Here is a 22517-nt window from a genome sequence, read left to right as displayed (position 1 = left end):
CAAAAACAAGCAATGGGAAAAGGATTCTCTATTTAATAAATGGTGTTGGAAAAACTGGCTAGCCATATGCAGAAAACCGAAACAAAACCCCTTTCTTACACCTTATACAAAAATGAGCTCAAGATGAACTTAATCTTTAAATGTAAGACCTAAAACCATAAAAACCATAGAAGAAATCCTAGGCACTACCATTCAGGACATAGGCACAGGAAAAGACTTCATGACTAAAATACCAAAAGCAATGGCAACAAAAGCCAAAATGGACAAATGGGATCTAATTAAACTAAAGAGATTCTGTACAGCAAAAGAAAGTATCATTTGAGTGAATAGGCAACGTACAGAATGAGAGGAAATATTTGCAATCTATCCATCTGACAAAGGGCTAATATCCAGAATCTACAAGGAACTTAAACAAATTTACAGGGAAAAAAACCAAACAACCCCATCAAAATTGGGCCACAGATATGAGCAGACACTTCTTAAAGGAAAATATTTATGGGGCCAACAAACATATGAAAAAATGCTAAATATCACTGCATTAGAGAAATGCAAATCAAAACCAGAATGAGATACCATCTTATATCAGTTAGAATGTCAATCATTAAAAAGGTGGGAAACAACAGATGCTGGAGAAGATGTGGACAAATAGGAATGCTTTTACATTGTTGGTGGGAGTATAAATTAGTTCAACAATTGTGGGAGACAGTGTGTCAATTCCTCAAGAATCTAGAACTAGAAATACCATTTGATACAGCAGTCTTATTACTGAGTATATACCCAAAGGATCATAAATCATTCTGCTATAAAGACACATGCACACCTACATTTATTGCAGTGCTATTTACAATAGCAAAGACTTGGAACCAATCCAAATGCCCATCAATGATAGACTGGATAAAGAACATGTGGCACATACACACTACGGAATACTATGCAGCCATAAAAAGAATTCGGGAAACATCACATGCCGGGGCCTGTCGGAGAGTGTGGTGGTAAGGGGAGGGATAGCATTAGGATAAATACATAATGTAGATTATGGGTTAATGTAATCAACTAAAATATTAACCCAAAACTATAAAAACTCTGCAAGACAACCTAGGCAATACCATTCAGGACATAGGCACAGGCAAAGATTTCATGACAAAGATGCCAAAAGCAATTGCAGCAAAAACAAAAATTGACAAATTAATTAAACTAAAGAGCTTCAGCACAGCAAGAGAAATCATCAGCAGAGTAAACAGACAACCTACAGAATTGGAGAAACTTTTCCTAACTATGCATCTGACAAAGGTCTAATATCCGATCTATAAGAAACTTAAACAAATTTAGAAGAAAAAACCCCATAAGAAGTGGGCAAAGGGCATGAACAGACACTTTTCAAGACATACATGTGGCCAACAACCATATAAAAAAAGTTTCATATCATTGACCATTAGAGAAATGCAAATTAAAACCACACTGAGATACCATCTAACATTAGTCAGAATGGCTACTATTAAAGAGTCAAAAAATGACAGACTCTGGTGAGGTTGTAGAGAGAAAGGAATGCTTATACACCGTTGGTGGGAGTGTAAGTTAGTTCAACCATTGTGGAAGACGGTGTGATTTCTCAAAGACCTAAAGATTGAAATACCATTTGATCCAGCAATCCCATTACTAGGTATATACCTATATACCTAGTAACAGAAATTTATCTATTATAAAGACATGCATGTGTATGTTAATTGCAGCACTATTCACAATAGCAAAGATGTAGAATCAACCTAAATGTCCACTGATGATAGATTGGATAAATAAAATGTGGCATACCATGAAATACTATGCAGTCATAAAAAAGAACAAGATCATGCCCTCTGCAGGGACATGGAGGGGCTGGAGGCCATCATCCTTAGGAAATTAATGCAGAAACAAAAAAACAAATACCACATGTTCTTACTTACAAGTGGGAGCTAAATGATGAGAACACATGAACACGTACAGGGACACAATACACACTGAAGCCTTTTGGAGGGTGGAGGATGGGAGGAGGGAGAGGGTCAGCAAAAATAACTAATGGGTACAAGGCTGAATGCCTGGGTGATGAAATAATCAGAACAACAAACACCCATGACACAAATTTACCTACGTAACAAACCTGTACTTGTAGACTTGAACTTAAAAATACACAAAACAAAACAAAAAAGAAATGTAAAATAATACAGCCACTGTGGGGGAGTTTGGCAGTTTCACTTCTAGGTTGTTATGTAGGGACTAATATTAAGGCCTGATATCACGTGCTATCTCGGCATCTGGTGAAAGTGGAAGGGCTATCATGGCCTAACTGCACATTTCCCTCCCTACTCTGCCCCTGCAGATAAGGTCCCTGCTAAACCACTCTGCTTATCGAGACCAGATACAGTTCCCACTTATCTCTGAACAGTGGGTTTCAGTTCCCTGGCAGCCTGTAGAATTATTCCAACAAGCCAATCATATGAGATCTAGGGGTCACCCCACCCTCTTGATATTACAAAGCTTGTGTCCCATAGCCCCTGGTTTTTCCCGCTGCGCCTAGGTGCAGTCCTTGTGTGGACCTATGTGCTGTGTGGCATTCTCTCCAAGGCCTGAATGTACATACCAATGAATTGCTTTTGAGCGCATCTGCTCAGCGTCAGGTGTTGTGTGTTTGGCTATCACTATAACCCTAAAATAGGAATCTCTCCCTCAGCAAGGGGATGAATAGGAGGCTATTAAAGCTGAGTCATATACCCAAAATAATTGAAAACAGGTGTTCAAACAATGTTGAATAAGTGCTTTCAGAGTAGTACTATTCACAAAGATGGAAACAACCCATAAGTTTATCAGTTGATGAATGAATAAGTGCTTTCAGAGTAGTACTATTCACAAAGATGGAAACAACCCATAAGTTTATCAGTTGATGAATGACTAAACCAAACGTGCTATACTCATACAGCGGAAAACTATTCAGCCAAAAAAATAAATGAAGTATGGATTCATGATACCATGTGAGCTAAAAATAAAATTCTAGGCCTTCAACTGATTGAATGAACCCCCTCGTTGGCCAGAGAACCCCAGAGAAACCCTAAGAACTATGTTCCCAGCCATCATGGGATGGGGGGTTGGACATGCCTTGTTACGCCACTTCCCTTCTGTGGTTTAGACACAACACTGACCAGCATTAATGTTAAAAAAGAGATCAACGGGGGGGGGGGAGTTGGGGAGGGATAGCATGGGGAGGAATGCCAGATATGAGTGAGGGGGAGGGAGGCAGCAAATCACACTGCCATGAATGCACCTATGCAACAACTTTGCATGTTTTTCACATGTACCCCAAAACCTAAAATGCAATTAAAAAAAAAAAAAAAAAAGAGAGAGATCAGAAGGCTGACACAGCAAACTCTTTGTGACAATAAAATGCCAAATTATAAAGAGAACCCAAGGCCATGGCAAATAATGGTTAAGTCACGCACCCCTACACTTAAAGAATAAACTTTGTTCTAACTGCCACAGAGTTTTTCTTTTCTTTTTTTCCCAGCAGCTAAACAAGCACTGGCCTTGAGATAAGCAATATTAAAACAATTACAGCTCATCCACTGCCAGAGGCTAACTGACCTTCCTGTGCCACAAGCTGTAACTACAGCTTTGATTGGGCAAGAGACTCATTTCAGCAACTTTCTCTTGATAAGATAGGACTGACCAAGGACTGGTTCTGGCCAGTTAACAGAGGTTGCACACTTGCATAACTTTCTGTCCTGGAAAGACCTTTAGATGTATAGGGCCTAATTGTAATACATCTGAATGTTAAGTCTCCACCTCAAAGTGAACAGGGGTCATATATAACATGCATGTTTATTCAGCACTTATGGGTTAGGAGCACCTCAATGAATATTCATAGCTTCTCCTATAACCTGTTGAATATGTATACCTGGCCAACCCATTCAGCATAAATTCCTGTCTCACGCCTCCCTTCCTGCAATGTGCCTGCCTTTCAGGCTCTGCTGGAGGCTATGCATCCCAGCCTGTTAGGATGGCCATCTTACAATCTGTAACCCTTTATAAGAAATAAAGCCTCCTTAATTTGTAAATAAATAGCGTGATTTTTTAAGTTAAAAGTATGATTCAAGTTTTACAAAATGTCCAGAATAGGTAAATCTGAAGAGATAGAAAGTAACTTGGTGCTTGCCAGGGGCTGGGAGAAAGGAGGAGTGGAGAGTTGCTTAAGAAGTATAAGTTTTCCTTTGGAGGGATGATGAAAATATTTTGCAACTATAAGGGTGATGGTTGCACACATGTGTATGTACCAAGTGCCACTGAATTATATACTTTCAAATTGTTAATTTTATGTGAATTTAACACTAATAAAAATTAGTGGTTATTTCAATAGAGGAGGAAAGCATGTAAGTTATTGGAATTAGAAATTCCAGTATTATTTTTATCTACTTCTATGTAGTTAGCTATTTAAAATAACATATTTATTCACCTCTTAAGAAAACAGATAAGTATTTTCAAATAAAAACCATTGAAGTATTCTTCACAAATTGAATCTACTGTAAGGCTCTCATTCCCAAATATAATTTAAGTGTCAGATACCTTAACATGAAATCCAACTAATTTTAAAGAACATGCAATATAATACAAATATTTAGTAGAAAGTACTTCTAGGTTTCTGATGTTCATAGATGTTTTTGCTTTGTTACGCCGGTTCATAATCCTGGAGATTTACATAGCTAAAAACAACAATTATTTTTTACTTAGAAGCTGAGGCAATCTATGTGATATGCTACACAATTTCTAAAAATAATTTATTAGGTTTTTACTTTTGAGATGAAGTTTTTTAGAGGTTGACTTCTACCAAAATGTAGAATCAAGTGATGTTATTCTTATCCATTATCCCTTTTTTCTTACAATTTTTCATTACTAGATTTAATTGTCAAAAAATGCCCTTAGTGAATATTTCTTTAGCTCTCTAGATATGGGCACATTCATAATAAAATGCTTCAAGAGAACGCAAAATCAAACCAGAAAGCGTTGTTTTGGCTTAGACCACAGGTGTGTGGATTTGTTCACCTAATCAAAGCCTCCTGAAGCTGATTGCAAGCACCAATTAGTGAGTGCATCTGGTCCCAGGCTTACTGGATCTGAATCATTGGTTGGGAGGTAGAGCAATAGCTTTTTTTTTTCTTCACAAGAATGCAGAGTGAATATAATATGCGGTACTGTTATTCACTTCATAAATAATCCCTTTGTATCACCCACTTGAATTTCTCAAATCATCTTGCAAAGCCCTACTTTAACAATTCAATAAATATCAAATATTATGTCAGACTTAATTTCAGACACATCCACATGATTGAGAAAAAAGACACAGTGGTAGGGGGTGCAGCCTAGAATCACTTTCCACATGTTCTTTCCTGATTTTCGGATTTATCTTTCAATGGCAAAAAATGCAAGTGCTTTTGCACCAATCTAATAACTTCAGCTGTGAGGATGAAAAGCCAAACTATGCTAAGGGCTTCTCAGTGCTTTCCCGAATGATAAATCATCACTCACACCTGAGGAGGCAAGAGGTTTATAAACACCTGTGGAGGCCCGCTTCCCTAGATTTTCTGTTTCCTGTGATACCTTGGGCTGGAATCTGAAGCAATGAAGATCTCTTTCGTGTTAGGAGAGCTCCTCATGCTTTTCGAGTTGATTCATGGTCTCCAAGATGGTAATACAAAGAGGGAATTTTTGGAGGTGGCAATTTTAAACAGCAGGGCTTTTTAAAAAACAGATTGTTGACTTTGGGGGTTTGTTTTTATAACCTGGTGATCAACTGCTAGTAACTAATGATTGCAAAGTTACAGCCAGACATAGTTTTATCTTTACCCCTGTACTTCCTCTTGAATTTTTCCTCTAAGCTAATCTCGAGATGCTGTTGTTTTTAATTTTTCTTACATGCAAAGTATTTCCAGGTTCTCTGCTGGATACTAGCTTGTTTCTTTGCTGAATGTGAAATACTTATGGTGACTGGCAAAATCAGGAGAGACTGCCTGGTGCCTAGGGGAGGAGGTTACCTAGGTCCACATTTCTGGCCATGGGGTATGAAGATTGGACAGAGTAATCAGCTGTATTCAATTGTAAATCATTCCTTTTCAGAGTTGAGGCTCTGAATAGATTTTGCATAGGTTTTAATCCTGATCTGCCACTTAGCAGCTATGTGACTAAATTTATCTGTGTGTAAATATGGCATAATAATAAAATTGACTTCATAGAAATGTACTGAAAATGAATTAAGACACCAAACCAAAACTTACCATAGTTGAAAATCATAAAAATATTATCAAAGTAACTGCAATATTATTTTGTTTCAGGATTCTTTAGTTTCACATACCAGTTAATATTTATTGGCTCAAATATTTTGATGCAAAATAAAATTTCAAGTGGAAGCACGTGATATATTTTTCCATTGTGTGCAACCAAATATCAAAGCTTTTTCTTGTTTCTCTATTTCGGATAGATATCACTTTTACACCTAGATATATTTCAGAAATGTACTCATGAGTCCTGTTAGTAAAATTCGAACAATCCCTAAAAAAAAAGTGTGCATGTTGGGATATTTCACTTACTTAGGTTAGAAATTCTCAAGAAGTGCTTCTACTATTTTTCCACATTCTGATGAAAAAACAGACACATAGAAATTAAGTAACTGACCCAAAATCTCCCAGTAGAAAAATATACAAATGGAAACAAAACATTTTCACTCTACGGTTGGGAATTCAGCTCAAGAGGTTGAAAGTTTCCTGAGCTATTTGTTTGGGAGCAGACATACTATCTGACATTTTCCTTTTTAAAATTTTTCTTTCGACAGTGGCTATAACCTGTACTGAATCCTGGCTCCAGGTCAAGTTTAGACAAAGGCCCCTGATAAATGACCTGCAACCTTTGCAACATGAACTCTTTCTAGGAAGTGGCTGTCCTGTAAACCTCGTCGAGCCGGATTTCTTTGTGTTCCTTTATCTTCTAACTTTTTGTGGCATCGTAGTGACTGTAAGAGCAGTTATTTTTTCAAAAAATAATATATCTTTTGACTGTTTTTGGTCTAGAAATCAATGACTAAAACTGCACTATTCAAATTTTAATGTCGGTTGATTTAATAGTTCATGTAATATTGGCTACTCTCTTTAACATTTTTGGATATTGCTTCTATCTGTAGGAAAAACAAGATTTGGGATTCCTATTTCAAAAACTATTTTTTCAGGCCAGGTGTGGTGGCTCACACCTGTAATCCCAGAACTTTGGGAGACTGAGGAGGCCGAGGTGGGTGGGGGCGTGGATCACAGATCTCAATGTCAGGAGTTCGAGACCAGCCTGACCAACATTGTGAAACCCCGTCTCTGCTAAAAATACAAAAGTTAGCCAGGCATGGTCATGTGCACCTGTGATCCCAGCTACTCAGGAGGCTGAGGCAGGAGAATTGGTTGAACTTGGGAGGTGGAGGTTTCAGTGAGCCACGATCGTGCCACTAAACTCCAGCCTGGGTGACAGTGAGACTCCATCTCAAAAAACAACAGCAGCAACAACAAAACCTATTTTTTGGCAACATATCTCTTCTGCCTGTAATAGTGATTTTTTTGTAATATTCTTTGTAGTAAAATCTAGTTTGAGGGAAACATTTTGTTTTCAAACAGTACCACAAATAGCCCACTCTTTTGTTGTTGACCTAAAATTTTGAGGAAAATAGGGTATATCAGATTATATAGCTCCTGTATCAATAAGAGAGAAATCAATCTTTTCTGTCACCAGAAAACTTTTTTTTTGTAATGTTAACTTGTTGCTGTGTTTTGTAATAACAGCCTAGTTTTTCCTTTTTGGAGTCACATCTGTTTCTGGTAAAGATTATTTAGGTGAAAAGATTCTATTATTGGATCCAGGTGCATAACTCCATTTGTTTGCTGCTGTATCTCTGGCATAAAAAAAAAAAAAAAAAGTCTAGCATTTGCCAAGTACTCTACTTAGCATGAGGCTGACTCAACTGCTTTTCTAAAGCTGTCAAATATCTAGCTAAAATTCACACTGAATAATTCAGATCTGCCTAAGTCAGACTCTGACCCTTAAACAAATGTGGTGATCAAAAGTTGTCTTTGCAGACTCAACTGCCAAATACAATGTGTCTGCTCCTATGGTAGGGGTGTTAAAATCTGCTCAAACCAGGCATTTTTATCACTTAGCTCTGCTCTTCTATTGTATGCCTTGCACTCATACCTACTTTACTTTATAAGGTAAAAATAAAAGTAAAAATTATTTTGTTTTTAATCTATATTTTACAAATGGAATTTGAAACCATTTGAAAGAGCTATAATTAAGATAATTTATTTTCTTTACACCTTTAGGAACAGCCAGTAGGTATTCTCATTGAAAGTGCAATCGTATATAACTCGGCGAATTTTGACTTCGATGTACACATCCCAGTATCATGCTATATTCAAAGGTAAGTGCAGTGGACTACTGAGATTCAGGCTATCTAACATTATCTTTGGCTTCTAGGTGTTCTGATCAGCTAAACGGCTGGACATTATGCTACAGTTGCATTGGATCAAATTTGATATATGGTGTTCTGTTTGGTCATGTGAGTGGATCTAAAAAAATTTAGTTGATTCAGTGTAATTTCTGAATGAGTAGAAAGGGCTCAGTTGCTATATGAGATTTGAATTCTACAGTCACTAAACAGATTATATCAGAAGGGTTTGTTGATAATCTTTCCTTTTCTGTGGTGTTCCTTGTCTGGACCCACCCATGCTGCCTCATCCGTGACTGTTATAGGAGCTCTTAAATTTTTGGACAAACCATACCACCTTTCTGCAGATGTGGGGAGGAGCCAAGAGATTCAAAATCAATATTTTCTCACAATTTTAAAACTAGAACTGAGTCTCAGATTTGTCAGGTTCTTCAATATAAAAAAAAATCAAGACTTTCTAATGACCAAAATTCTCTCCTTATTGAAGAAACTTCTCTGTAATGAGAGAAGAAAGCAGGAGAGCCTGTTGATGAAGGTGGAGGTAATTCTGCTTGTGGTCAAGTCCCTGGGTGAGCTGTTCCCAAGGCCCAATTGCATGTGTGTTCTCTCTGTCCCTAGAGTGTTCATTCTAACCTATTTTGAACAGTCTGACTTCTGGAGACACAGAATTTAATGGCTATATTTATCTTACAACCACTGACTTCAACTGTACTGTGAGATATCTGCTTTTCTTATTCTTTAACAGCATCTTTGGTCCTTCTCATAAGTGAAAACCAAGTCAGGTCCCTGTATCCAATGTTATACCAAATTTAGGTTTCCTTTAGGACTCCTAGGGTTTCACAGAGCACAGAAAAAATTTGGAGAGGAAGACAGTTTAGGATAATCTCTGAGTAGTACATTTCCCTCTGCTGCTTTTATTTGCATGTTTTGCTAGGTATGATAGGATGAAAGAGGTTGGGTCACAATCATCTCGTGGCTACATGGTGTAATTGCAGTCCATTTCTAGCAATGCTGGCTAGATAATTATACCTTCACCCAGAAGTTTACCTCAAATTATGGATGTGTGAGTTTTTTTAGTCCTTAGAAAGGGAGTGGTCATCACAACTGCATATTTCCTGATGGACCAATCTAGACAAGACTTACTTCTTCTTCCGTACAAATGCTACCATGGGCCTCCACACAGCCTCCTCATTTACTGTCTTGGTTGTTTTTCACTCCAGTATGTTGACTTCTTGAGGTCCACTCTCCAGTTGACAGGTAATCTTGAGTGATATCCTGGAAATATGGCTAAAACGTTGGTACCTGTGGGGGAAATTACTTAGTCATATTACAGTACATGGTGGGAGAATATGCCCGTTCTGTCCCCTTTTCTACACCTCCATGTCTCTCACGTGTCATTCTACTGCACAGGCAGATACTTAGGAGTAAAATGTCAGCCTCTTGCTGTCGGCACCTCAGTGTTGGAGAATCTGATAAAAACACCCTTATTTGGCTTCATTAAGGGAGGGAGAATTTTAGTGACCTCACTTATCCCTCTGCCATAGGCCAAGAACTCAGAACTGCATGCCTCTAATTCTCTGCAGATGTCTGGTGAGATGATTAGAGACAAGAGCTGCTTCAGCCACTTATTAAGAGTTTTTGGTATTTGAATGTCTATGAAATTAGCTTCAGATCACAATAGTACGTTTTGGGAAAATGAAAAGTTGTATTTAACCTTCTGTAACTTTTTTCTCCTATTCTGTGAAATAACAAATTTTCATATTGGTCTAAGCTATTGGATTTGGCAGTCTCTCACGGCCAAAAGAGATCTGTCTAATTTAGATTCTTTCTCCACACTTCAACTTTTTATCCACCCCCGAAAGCATAATAGACACAAAGCTTAAATCTATGTATTTTTTTCTCTTGTTCAGAAGGTTTCCAATAATCTTCGTGATGAGAAGGAGAGAGAATAATAGACGTGAATGCAGGAGGCCAGTGGGACAGCATCGCTCACTATCACAGGAAGTTAAGGACTTGGGAATCCTTCCAAGAGCATCCTATGCGTAAGAGTATTTTGAATTAGGACCATACATGTTTACAAGTATATTCATATAAAAAAGGCCAGGGTTTAGTAAGGTGATGACATATGGCACACTTTGTGTACTATTGCCCAGGAATATTGCCTTTTTTATGGTTATTAAGGATATATTTTTATCTTGGCATGTCTTATTTCCTTATGTAAAAGAGATTTGCAATTGTAACCTCAATATTTGTTTTATCAATTTCTTTCAGCTAGGGAAAAACCATCTTTGGAGCATGTAATCTAAGCATGCAATGGGATCATAGAGTCCCATAAAGATAGTAATTAATATCTATGTTAGCTCTAATTTCAGCTTTTTGTTCTGGAAGAACTAAATGCCTGCAAGAGAAAACTCAGATGAACTGTAAGACTATTCAAATAGGCTATAATCTTTGGACTTCAGTATGCTAGAGGGACAGGCCCTTATTCCACATATCGACCAACCCTCATAATTCTAAACTTGAGATGGTACACTCATGTACAATTTATAATCATTTGCTAAGTCATTTACTAAGCATTTGATAACTAATAGCTATATATACACACAATATATATATATGTGTGTGTGCATACATGTGTATATATGGTATTTGTGATACTTGAGTCATTAGAACATTATAATGGTTCCTGGGGTTTAAAATTGATGCCTTCTTTTCCCACTTTCCCACTTTGTTAAGCCTCCATGGTTCTTTACTTGGATAGTAGTTTCCCATCAGTACAACAATGTGACTATTTCTTTTCCTTCCTTCCAGGAACAGCATTCCCTTGTTGAGCTACATAATGTTATCCCTTCCTAAGTGTAAGAACAAAGCTATGCATTCTGGGTGATGAGGCAACCCTACTTCACCTGGTACTCTGGCTGCTTGAAGATTTCATTGCCTTTTAGAAGTTGGAGTCGTCACTGGATATTGTCTTTTATCATTTCAAATGTGATATTTTTAAATGAGAAACGGGCTCTGTTGTCCATATTTATGAACTGTTCGGGTAGGGAGAAAAGCCTTTCCTTCCCATATTTTAAACTTGTAATAAAGGTATTTTTAAATAAACTTTTATAATTCTTAATAGTTATTTATAATTTTTAAAGAAAGTTTAAGTCCTGATTCACAGAGCATCATAAAGTGTGAGGCAACTGCATTTTGTGAGCAGGCTTACCTATCATCATCTGTTTTTGGTAACAACTGAGTATTTAATATACAGTAGTCCTCCCTTATTAAGTTTTGCTTCCCATGGTTTCAGTTACTCGCTGTTAACTGTGGTCTCAAAACACTAAAATATTCTTAGTATCTTCATGGAAATTCATAATCCCATTTCATACTTGTTACCTACTCCAAAGAAAGATACACATTCACATAAGTCTTGTTGTAGAATATTTTACATTTTATTATTGTTAGTGTCTTACTGTGCCTAGTGAAACTTTATCATCGATACATATAAGAAAAATTAAATTATGGTGTATATATAGAGTTTGATACTAACCCTGATTTCAGGACTTCCCTGAGGGTGTTGGAAAGCATCTCCTATGGATAATGGGAACTAATGTGTTGTAATCTAATTCTCCAGTTGATCCCCATTTCACTGACTTCTAATGATATGTGTAAAATAAGATGAAATCAGAATTTTCTTTGTAATTGGTTCAGAAAATAGTCTATTTCAGTCTCCACTTTTCTGTATTTTTTTCCCCTCTGTATCACTTTCCTTTTCTATGTGTTAGCAATTTCAAATCAGTTTGGGGATTTAGGTTCATCCATCCTGCGCCTATCAAAAGACTAGAATTGAGAGGAAGTACAATTCCAGTTGGTTCCTGTATTATTTATGATTGCTTTTGATTTCCTTCAATACTTTTCCTTTCATTCAAAACTCAACTGTTGGGCACAAGAGGCCTAGCTTTTTGCTGATTTTGGCTTTTGACATGTTTTCCTCACTAAGCTTAACCATTTCTGTATTTTGATTCGAAGTAAGAAATGTGCAACTCTTCCTTTCATGTGAACACTTAGAGGCCATTGTAGGGTTATTAATTAACATCTTAATGTTGCTGTCTCTGGGAATAGACAGGGCTGAGAAGAGGGAGACAAGAATGCTGGTCAGTGGAGCAGTAGGAATATACACAACATTTATTACATTTTCTGTCTTTATGAACTTGGTTCCTGGTGCCCCAAAACAATTACAATAGTAACATTAACGATCACTGATCACAAATTACAACACATACAATACTGAAAAACTAGAAATACTGTGCGAATCATGAAAATATGACACAGACATGAAGTGAGCACATTTTATTGGAAAAATGGTGCTCAACTTTCTCAATGCAGAATTGCTACATGTCTTTAGTTTGTAGGAAATGTAATATCTGCAAAGAATGATAGAGTGAAATGCAATAAAACGGGCATGTCTGTATTTTCAAGAGTGATAGTGCAGTCTGCAAAGACTGAAATATTCTCTGGCCAGTTTAACAACCCCTGAGTTATATTATCTCCATTTTATAAGCAGGGAATGTAGAACCTGCCCTGAAATGATGAAATATTTAGTCAAAATTCATACCCATAGTAAGTTGCAGAGCCTGTTCTATAATACAGGCCTGTCAAAATCAGACCTTTACACTTAAACAAATGTGATCAGGAGGCATCTACACATTTGCAGGCAACAAAATGTCTGTGACATAATGTCAGGAGCTATTACTTGGGTGTTTTCTAATAAACATTTTATTACTTAGCTCTGTTGTCCTTTGACTTAAAATAGTTCCTGAATTTTAAAAACTCTAACTTTTATTTTTGAACCATTAGATTTAAGGAAAACAAGTGTACACTTTTTTTTCTCTTCAGGAATACCCACGCGGCGTTCTTGTGGAGAGTTTCATCAAATATCAACCAGTGGTTTCGATGATCAGAACTTACATCCCAGTGAGATGTTCCCCTTGAAAGGTGAGTCTAGCTGGCTACAGAGATTAAAGTCCTCTGACATTTGTTTGGCTGCCAGGAGTTTCTGATGAGAGTAAAGATGTTAGAAAATATGCTGAAGTCCAGCCCTGAGACCTGTCTGACTGATAGATGGTGTTCTGTTCTTTCATGTGAGTAGATGTGTCATACAATGTATATTTATATATACGGCTGACTGTCTCAGTGTATTTTATTGATACAAATGAGCCTATTGGTTTGTTTCACTGGTAGCTGACACTGTTTTAGTTTTACAAAAATTTTTAAAATTTTAATTATTGTGGATACATAGTAGGTGTAAGGCCAGTCGCCTCGCCGGGAGCTCGGACATGCCCACCCCCCTCCCCACCTAGAAACCATGTCACCACTCCACGCCCACTTCTGCACTCAGCATGCAAATCTGTAGTTCTGCACTCAGCACCTAGCCCGCCGTTAAAGTCCCCCACGCCCACTTCTGCACTCAGCACGCAAATCTGTAGCTCTGCACTCAGCACCTAGCCTGCCGTTAAAGTCCCCCACGCCCACTTCTGCACTCAGCACGCAAATCTGCACTCAACACTAGCCTCTGCACTCAGCACCTAGCCAACCGTTAAAGAACCCTGCCAAAATTTAAAAGAAGCCCCGCCAGAACCTGCCCAATAGCATTTTGCCCCGTCCAGGTCCCACTCCCCCTGGGCGGCCCACTCACCGGAAATCCCGCCTACCTGCCAATGGCAGCTTGCCCCCGTCCACGTCCTGCTTCCCCACAACCAATCAGAATGCCTCCACTCCCTATAAAACCCCCCCAAGAGGAGTCAAGCGAGACTTCTCTGACCCCTTCTGTCGGACCGCGGAATCTCGCCCAGGAGCTGATTAAATTTCTTTATCTCAATAACTGGCCTCAGTTGCCTCATTTGAACCTCGCTTGCTGCATTTAAACCTTACAGTAGGTATATATATTTATGAAGTACATGAGATGTTTTAATTCATACATGCAATGCATAATAATCACATGGATAATGGGGTTGCCATCCTCTCAGGCATTTATTCTTTGAGTTAGAATCTAATTAGTCTCTTTTGGTTATTTAAAAATGCACAATTATTATTGGCTACAGTCACCCTGTTGTGCTGTCAAATAGTTGGTCTTATTCATTTTATTCTATTTTTTTGTATGCATTAACCATCCACACCTCCCCCAGCTTCCCACTCCCCTGCCTAGTCTTTGATAGCTGTTCTTCTACTCTCTATGTCCATGAGTTCAATTGTTTTGATTTTTAGATCCCACAAATAAGTGAGAACATGCGATGTTCGTTTCTCTGCCAGGCTCATTGCACTAAATGACCTCCAGTTCCATCCATGTTGTTGCACATGATAGGCTCTTACTCTTTTTTTATGGCTGTGTAGTACTCCATTGTGAATATGTACCACATTGCCTTTATCCATCCATCTGGATAAAGTGGATGCTTATGTTGCTTCCAAACCTTAGCTATTGTGAACCGTGCTGCAACAAACATGGAAGTGTAGATATCTCTTCAATATACTGATTTCTTTTCATTTGAGTATATACTCAGCAGTGGGATTACTGGTTCACATAGTGGCTCTATTTTTAGTTCTTTAGGGAACTTCCAAGCTGTCCCCCATAGTGGTTATATTAACTTATATTCTCACCAACAGTATACAAGAGTTCTCTTTTCTCCACATTCTCACCAGCATTTGTTATTGCTTGTCTTTGGGATACAAGCCATTTTAACTGGGGTGAGATGATATCTCATTGTACTTTTGATTTACATTTCTCAGATCAATGATGTTGAACACATTTCCATATGCCTGTCTGTCATTTTTATGTCATATTATGAGAAATGTCTATACAAACCTTTTGTCCACTTTTTCTTTTATCAGATTAATAGATTTGTTTTCCTATAAATGTTTGAGCTCTTTATATATTCTGGTGATTAATCCCTTGTCAGATGGGTAGTTTGTAAATACTTTCTCTCAGTCTTTGGGTTGTCTCTTTACTTTGTTGATTATATCCTTTGTGGTGCAGAAACTTTGTAACTTGATGTGATCACACTTGTCCATTTTTGCCTTGGTTGCCTGTGCTTGTAAGGTATTACTCAAGAAATTTCTGCCCAGACCAATGTCTTGGAGATTTTCCCCAATGTTTTCTTTTAGTTTCATTGTTTGACATCTTAGATTTAAGTTTTTTAATCAATTTTGATTTGATTTATTTGTATATGGCAAGAGATAGGGATCTAGTTTCATTCTTCTGCACATGGATATCCAGTTTCCAGGCACTATAAAAGAGACTGTCTTTTCCCCAGCGTATGTTTTTAGCACCATTGTTGCAAATGAGTTCACTATAGGTGTGTGGATTTGTTTCTGGGTGCTCTATTTTGTTGCAGTGGTCTATGTGTCTGTTTTTAATGCCACTACCATGCTGTTTTGGTTACTATAGCTCTGTAGTATAATTTGAAGTTAGGTAACTTGATTCCTCTATTTTTGTTCTTTTTTGCTTAAAATAACTTTGGCTATTCTGGGTCTTTTGTAGTTCTACACAAATTTTAGGATTTTTTTTCTATTTCTGTGAAGAATGTCATTGCTATTTTGATAGGGATTGCAATGAATCTGTAGATTGCTTTGAGTACTATGAATATTTTAACAATATTGATTCTTCCAATCTGTGAACATGGAATATTTTTTCATTTTTTTGGGGCATCCTCTTTAATTTCTTTCTTCAGTATTTTATAGTTTTCATTATATAGACCTTTCATCTCTTTGGTTAATTCTTACATATTTAATTTTGTGTGTGGCTATTGTAAATGGGGTTACTTTTTAATTTATTTTACACATCATTCATTGTTGACATATAGAAATGCTACTGATTTAAAACTTTTTAATTTTAAAATTTCAATAGGTTTTGGGGGAACAGGTGGTGTTTGATTACATGAATAAATTCTTTAGTGGTGATTTCTGAGATTTTGGTGCACCCATGATCACCCAAGCAGTGTACACTGTACCCAATGTGTAGTATTTTATCCCTTGCCACCCCACCCTTTCCCCTGAATCCCCAAAGTCCAGTGTACCATTCTTATGCTTTTGCACCCTCATAGCTCCCACATATGAATGAGAATATTGATGTTTGTTTTTTCATTCCTAAGTTATTTTACTTAGAACAATAGTATTCAATTCCATTCAGGTTGCTGTGAATGCCATTATTTCATTCCTTTTTATGACTGAGTAGTATTTTATGGTATGTATATACCACATTTTCTTTATCTGCTTGTTGATTGATGGGCATTTGGGCTGGTTCCATATTTTTGCAACTGCAAATTGTGCTGCTATAAACATGAATGTGCAATTTTTTTTTGTATTATGACTTTTTCTCTGGGTAGATACTTAGTAGTGGGATTACTGAATCAAATGGTAGATCTACTTTTACTTCTTTAAGGAATCTTCACACTATTTTCCATGGTTGTACTAGTTTACATTCCCATCAACAGTGTAAGAGTTCCCTTTTTACACCATCCATGCCAACATCTATTATTTTTTTTATTTTTTGATTATGGCCATTCTTGCAGAAGTGAGATGGTATTGCATTATGGTTTCAATTTGCATTTCTCTGATCATTAGTGATGCTGAGCGTTTTTCCATATGCTTGTCAACCATTTGTATATCTTCTTTTGAGAATTGTCTATTCATGTCCTTAGCCCACTTTTTGATGGGATTGGTTTTTTTTTCCTTGCTGATTTATTTGAGTTATTTGTAGATTATGGATATTGGTCCTTGGTCAGATGTATAGATTGTGAAGATTTTTCTCCCACTCCAGATTGTCTGTTTACTCTGCTGATTATTTCTTCTGTTGTACAGAAGCTTTTTAGTTTAATTAAGTGCTATCTATTTATCTTTGTTTTTGTTGTTTTTGCTTTTGGGTTCTTGGTCATAAAGTCTTTGCCTAAGCCAATGTCTACAAGGGTTTTTCTGATGTTATCTTCTAGAATCTTCATGGTTTTAGGTCTCAGATTTAAGCCTTTGATCCATCTTGAGTTGATTTTTGTATAAGGTGAGAGAAGAGGATCCAGTTTCATTTCTTTTCCATGTGGCTTGCTAATTATCCCAGCATTATTTGTTGAATAGAGCGTCCTTTCCCCACTTTATATTTTTGTTTGGTTTGTTGAAGATTAGTTGGTGATCAGTCGTTGGCTTTATTTCTGGGTTCTTTATTCTGTTCCATTGGCCTATGTGCCTATTTTTATACCAGTACCATACTGTTTTGGTGACTATGGCATTATAGTATAGTGTGAAGTTGGATAATGTGATGCTTCCGGATTTGTTATTTTTACTTAGTCTTGCTTTGGCTATGCAGGACTTTTTTGGTTCCATATGAATTTTAGGATTGTTTTTTCTCATTCTGTGAAGAAGGATGCTGGTGTTTTGATGAGAATTGCATTGAATTTGAAGATTATTTTTGGCAGCATGATCATTTTCACCATATTGATTTTACCCATCCATGAGCATGGGATGTGTTTGCCATCCCATGGAAACACTTTTTTGTGTGGTCTATGATTTATTTCAGCAGTGTTTTGTAGTTTTCCTTGTAGAGGTCTTTCACATCCTTGGCTAGGTATATTCCTAAGTATTTTGTTTTTTTGAAGCTATTGTAAAGTTGAGTTCTTGATTTGATTCTCAGCTTGGTTGCTGTTAGTGTATAGCAGAATTACTGATTTGTGTACATTAATTTTGTATCCTGAAGCTTTGCTAAACTCATTTACCAGTTCTAGTAGGTTATTTTTTGGATGAGTCTTTAGGGGTTTCTAGGTATATGATTATATCATCAGCAAACAATGACAATTTGACTTTCTCTTTATCGATCTACGTTCCCTTTATTTCTTTCTCTTGTCTGATTGCTGTGGCTATGACTTCCTGTACTATGCTGAATAAAAGTGGTGAAAGTTGGCATCATTATACTGTTCCAGTTCTCAGGGAGAATGCTTTCCAACTTTTCCCTGTTCAGTATAATGTGGGCTGTGGGTTTGTCACAGATGGCTTTTATTACCTTACGGTATGTTCCTTCTATGCAGATTTTGCTGAATGTTTTATAATTAAAACATCCTTTTATAATTAAAAGGATGCTGGATTTTGTCAAATGCTTTTTCTGCATCAATTGAGATGATCGTGTGACTTTTGTTTTTAATTCTGTTTATGTGGTGTATCACATTTATTGACTTGCATATGTTAAACCATCTCTGAATCCGTGGTATTTAACCCGCTTGAACATGGTGAATTACCTTTTTGATATGCTGTTGGATTCAGTTTGCTAGTATTTTGTTGGGGATTTTTGCATCTATGTTCATCAGACAAATTGGCCTGTAGTTTTCTTATTTTGTTATATCTTTTCCTGGTTTTGGTATTAAGGTGATACTGGCTTCATAGAATGATTTCAGGAGGATTACCTCTTTCTCTATCTTGTGAAATATTGTCAATAGGATTGGTACCATTTTTTCTTTGAATGTCTGATAGAATTCAGCTGTGAATCTGTCAGGTTCTGTACTTTTTTTCTCAGGAGGAGTTTTGCCCCATAGCCACCATAGCTGGTAATGTGGTAAGTGCTACCTGAAGTCAGCAGTCTCAGAGCCTCCCCCAGGCCCTTGATGTAGTACCTGCTTATCACTGCTGGTAATTCAGGGCCCAAGAGCTTCTCAGCAGGTTACAAATGCTGCCAGGACTGCATCCTTGCCTTCAAAGCAGTGGGTTCCCTTCTGGCCACTTGTGTGTCTAGAAATGTTGTATGGAACTAAGACCTGGAATGGGGGACTAACAACTCTGTGTTAGTCTCTCCTTCTGTGGTTGAACTGGCATTTAAGGTGCAAGACAAAGTCCTCCTCACTCTTCTTTCTCTTTTCCTCAAGTGGAAGAAAGAGCTTTCTTTTGGAGCCACAAGCTGTGCAGCCTGCAGCCTGGGTTTAGGGGAAGGGTGATGCCAGCACTTTCTCAGCTGCCTGGCTTGTGTATTAGTAGGTCATGTTTTCCCCCAGTTCACTGTCTCTGGGCCCAGCTCAGCACTAGGAGGCACCTAAAAGTTGCAGTCCTCATGGCCTTGACTGCCTTTTAAGTTTACTTGAGACTCAGAGCAGTTTAGCCCTCTGTGGTGAGGTTCATGGGAGTTCAAGTTCTGACTGCTGGGATTGGTGATTCCCCTGTAGCTAGGGCTAGTTTAAACGTTCTCTCTGTGAATGGGCATCTGCTGAATTTGGTCTGGTTTTTCTTTCTTCTCTAACAGGATTTTGTTAATGAACTTTCCTTTTCCTGGGCATTTTTTGTCATACCCACCACTTCCAACCTGCCCAGTCCCAAGGCTATCACAGGTACTATTAATTTCTACTATGAACATACCACCACTCTGCAGCTGATTATCCCAGGGAAGAGAATGGCCCAAGAGATTCAAAATGATATTTTTTCTTCCAAAATTTTCAAACTAAAATAGAGTCAGTCTCTGATTTACCCTGAGTTATAACAGCCAAGACTTGCTAGTGACCAACATTTTCTCCTTGTTTTTAAGAACACTTCTGCAATGAGAGAATAATGTAGAAGAGCCTGTAGATGCAGAGGTGAGGTAATTTGGCTCATTCTTGACTCAGTTATTGATGTGGCCCAATTATATGTCTGTTGGAATTTTAAATATAATCTACTTTTTGAATAATATGAGCTATATGAAAGCATAAGTAAATGATTATATATATTTTTTCAGTAAGTCAGCTCAGCTCTGGTCTATAAAGTCTTCCCTTCCCATACCATTACAACATCTTTTGCCTTTTTCTCTTAATTTATGATAAATTAAGCTCAATAAAAACCTCAATTTCATATCAAATTTAACATTCCCCTCCTTTGCTACTGCCAGCCCTGGGTACAAATGATTGGAGAAAAAGAGTACAGCCTAATCTATAAATGCTTTATCTTGGCTTTCTTTACTGCCTTGGCGTGTTAACGTAAGGGAAAAGGATAAAAAAGGAAGGCTGAGTGTCAACCTGGCACAGTTGTCATCCTTTTCTAGTAGCTTTGATTAAATAAGTTTTTACTATGGCACTCTAAGTGTTGCTCAGATTTGCTTGCATCTTTAGGACTCACTAAAGGCATAGAGATGCCAATGTGCACATTTTGATGGGGCAGTCTATAGAAGGCTTTACCGGCTCCACCCAAATGTTACTTTTGATACCCCTCCTCAGTCTCCTGACTTGGTTGTTGATCATTGATCCTCTAATTTCTTGGGGACCCCTACACAGATAATGGGTAACCTGCATGTATAAAGCATTGCTAGTTGTTATACTTCAGAAATAACTCAGTCCCAGGCATTAGTAGGAAAACACCTACCATATGTTGGGGTTGTATTGCTCTTCCACTCTTGTTTCTTCTTGGACCTCTCAATTTTTTTCCCCCCCATACTAAAGAGGCATATGTGGAAGATACACCAGTCTACTGCATGAGCAGAGAGCTACTTGGAAGTGAGATGCCAGTCTCCAGTGCAGGTATCTTCAGTGTCTAAGTCTTCATTTAAAACACCTTTACTCTGGCTTCACAAAGAAGGGGAGTATTTCAGTAGACTCCTCACCCACCAGGCCAGAAACACAAAACAGAATTTCATCATTTTCTGTAGACTATAGAGTGACATGTTTAGAGATAACTGGTTCAGCAAATTTTAAAGCTTCTGGCATTTGCTACTATTTTGATTTTACTGGGTCACAATAACTAATTCTGGGGTAATGGAAAGTTCTAACGAACATTTTGTTAGAAACTTTTCCTCATCCTTCTGGAAAATAACAAATTTCCATTTCAACATAAAATGGCTTGATTTGGTGTTCTATCCTTTAAAACCTAAAGAGAGATGTTACTTTATTTCTATTCTCATATTCCCAGCCATTACAAAAATAACAGTAATGTATATACCAGACTCAAATCCCTGCATATGTTTTTTTCCTGTTTTTCAGAAAGCCTCCTTTATTTGAACAAAATGTGGTATGGAATAACACTGATGCATCTAAGGAAACAGTCCAACCTCAGTATCATCAATTAAAAAATTGTAGTATCCAGGAGTGTTATTTAAGTGAGTACTTTGACTTAGTATTCTAAATGTTTTCCAATATATTAATGGAAAAAAGGTGAAGGTTCAAGGTAACAAACACCATACATTCTACAGCATGTGCTCATGTAATTCCAGTTTAGGATCATTGTTACCATGCATTTGTGGCGATTAGGGATATATTCTATCAGTGTTTCTCATTACTATTTTGAGTAAAATGTGGTCAATTTGCAAGAAACACTCAATAGCTATTCATGTTATGAATCCCAATCAACCAAAGAATGAAAATTTGACTACAACATGAATATAGAATGGGACTGGAAATTTCCAGGAATTACCATAAAGATAGTCATTGATATGCATGTTAACTCTTGTGCTTTGTTCTGCAAGGACAAAATGCCTACAAGAGAAGACCCTTCTTGGTTGGAATGTTGAGTCCTAAGAACTATTCATATAGCCTATAGTTCTTGGATTTTAGCATCCCAGAAGACACAGACCTGTACATTTTTATTTCAGGGATCTATTAACCATCTTAAATTAAAATTTAAGATGCTAGTATTTGAATTTTATAAATATTTGTTAATAATAACTATATGTAAGTATTGCATTGACTGTACTTGGATCATTACAACATTGTAGTCAATTATGTAGTTTAAATTTGGAATTACTACAATATTATAGTAAATTCTGCAGCTTAAAATCAATGTCCTCTTTCTCAATCCCTGTATTCCTTCCTAGTTGAGCCACATTGAAATGTCTAAGATCTTTATGTAAAAGTTTCTAATCAGTACTACTGCCTGTTTCTTTTTCTTCCTTATAGGAGCAGTTTTTCTCCTGTTGGGCTAGGTAATTTTTATTCCTTGAACTAAGCAAAGGAATTAAGCTTTGCATTTTGGTGATTGAGGCAGTCTTTGTAACCTTGGTACTCTTTGAGTACCTGAGAATTGTACCACCTTTCAGAATTGGAGTAATGCCATGGAT

General features: G+C 37.2%; 1 protein-coding gene across 1 annotated transcript; it reads left to right on the top strand.

Annotated features, from left to right (window-relative positions):
• The first annotated feature begins 5635 nt into the window (after positions 1-5635).
• Positions 5636-11599, top strand: OOSP4A (oocyte secreted protein family member 4A). Its single transcript, XM_064365498.1, has 5 exons — positions 5636-5707; positions 6848-7026; positions 8370-8467; positions 10405-10536; positions 11306-11599. The coding sequence occupies exons 1-5, from the start codon at positions 5641-5643 to the stop codon at positions 11379-11381; spliced, it is 552 nt and encodes a 183-aa protein (XP_064221568.1). The 5' UTR covers positions 5636-5640; the 3' UTR covers positions 11382-11599.
• Positions 11600-22517: the final 10918 nt, after the last annotated feature.

This window comes from Aotus nancymaae, unplaced genomic scaffold, assembly GCF_030222135.1.
Source record: "Aotus nancymaae isolate 86718 unplaced genomic scaffold, 86718_ANA_hifiasm-v0.15.2.pri h1tg000059l, whole genome shotgun sequence".
Taxonomy (NCBI): Eukaryota; Metazoa; Chordata; class Mammalia; order Primates; family Aotidae; genus Aotus; species Aotus nancymaae.
Note: the sequence above shows the minus strand (reverse complement) of the source record. Positions and strands in the feature narration are given on the sequence as shown.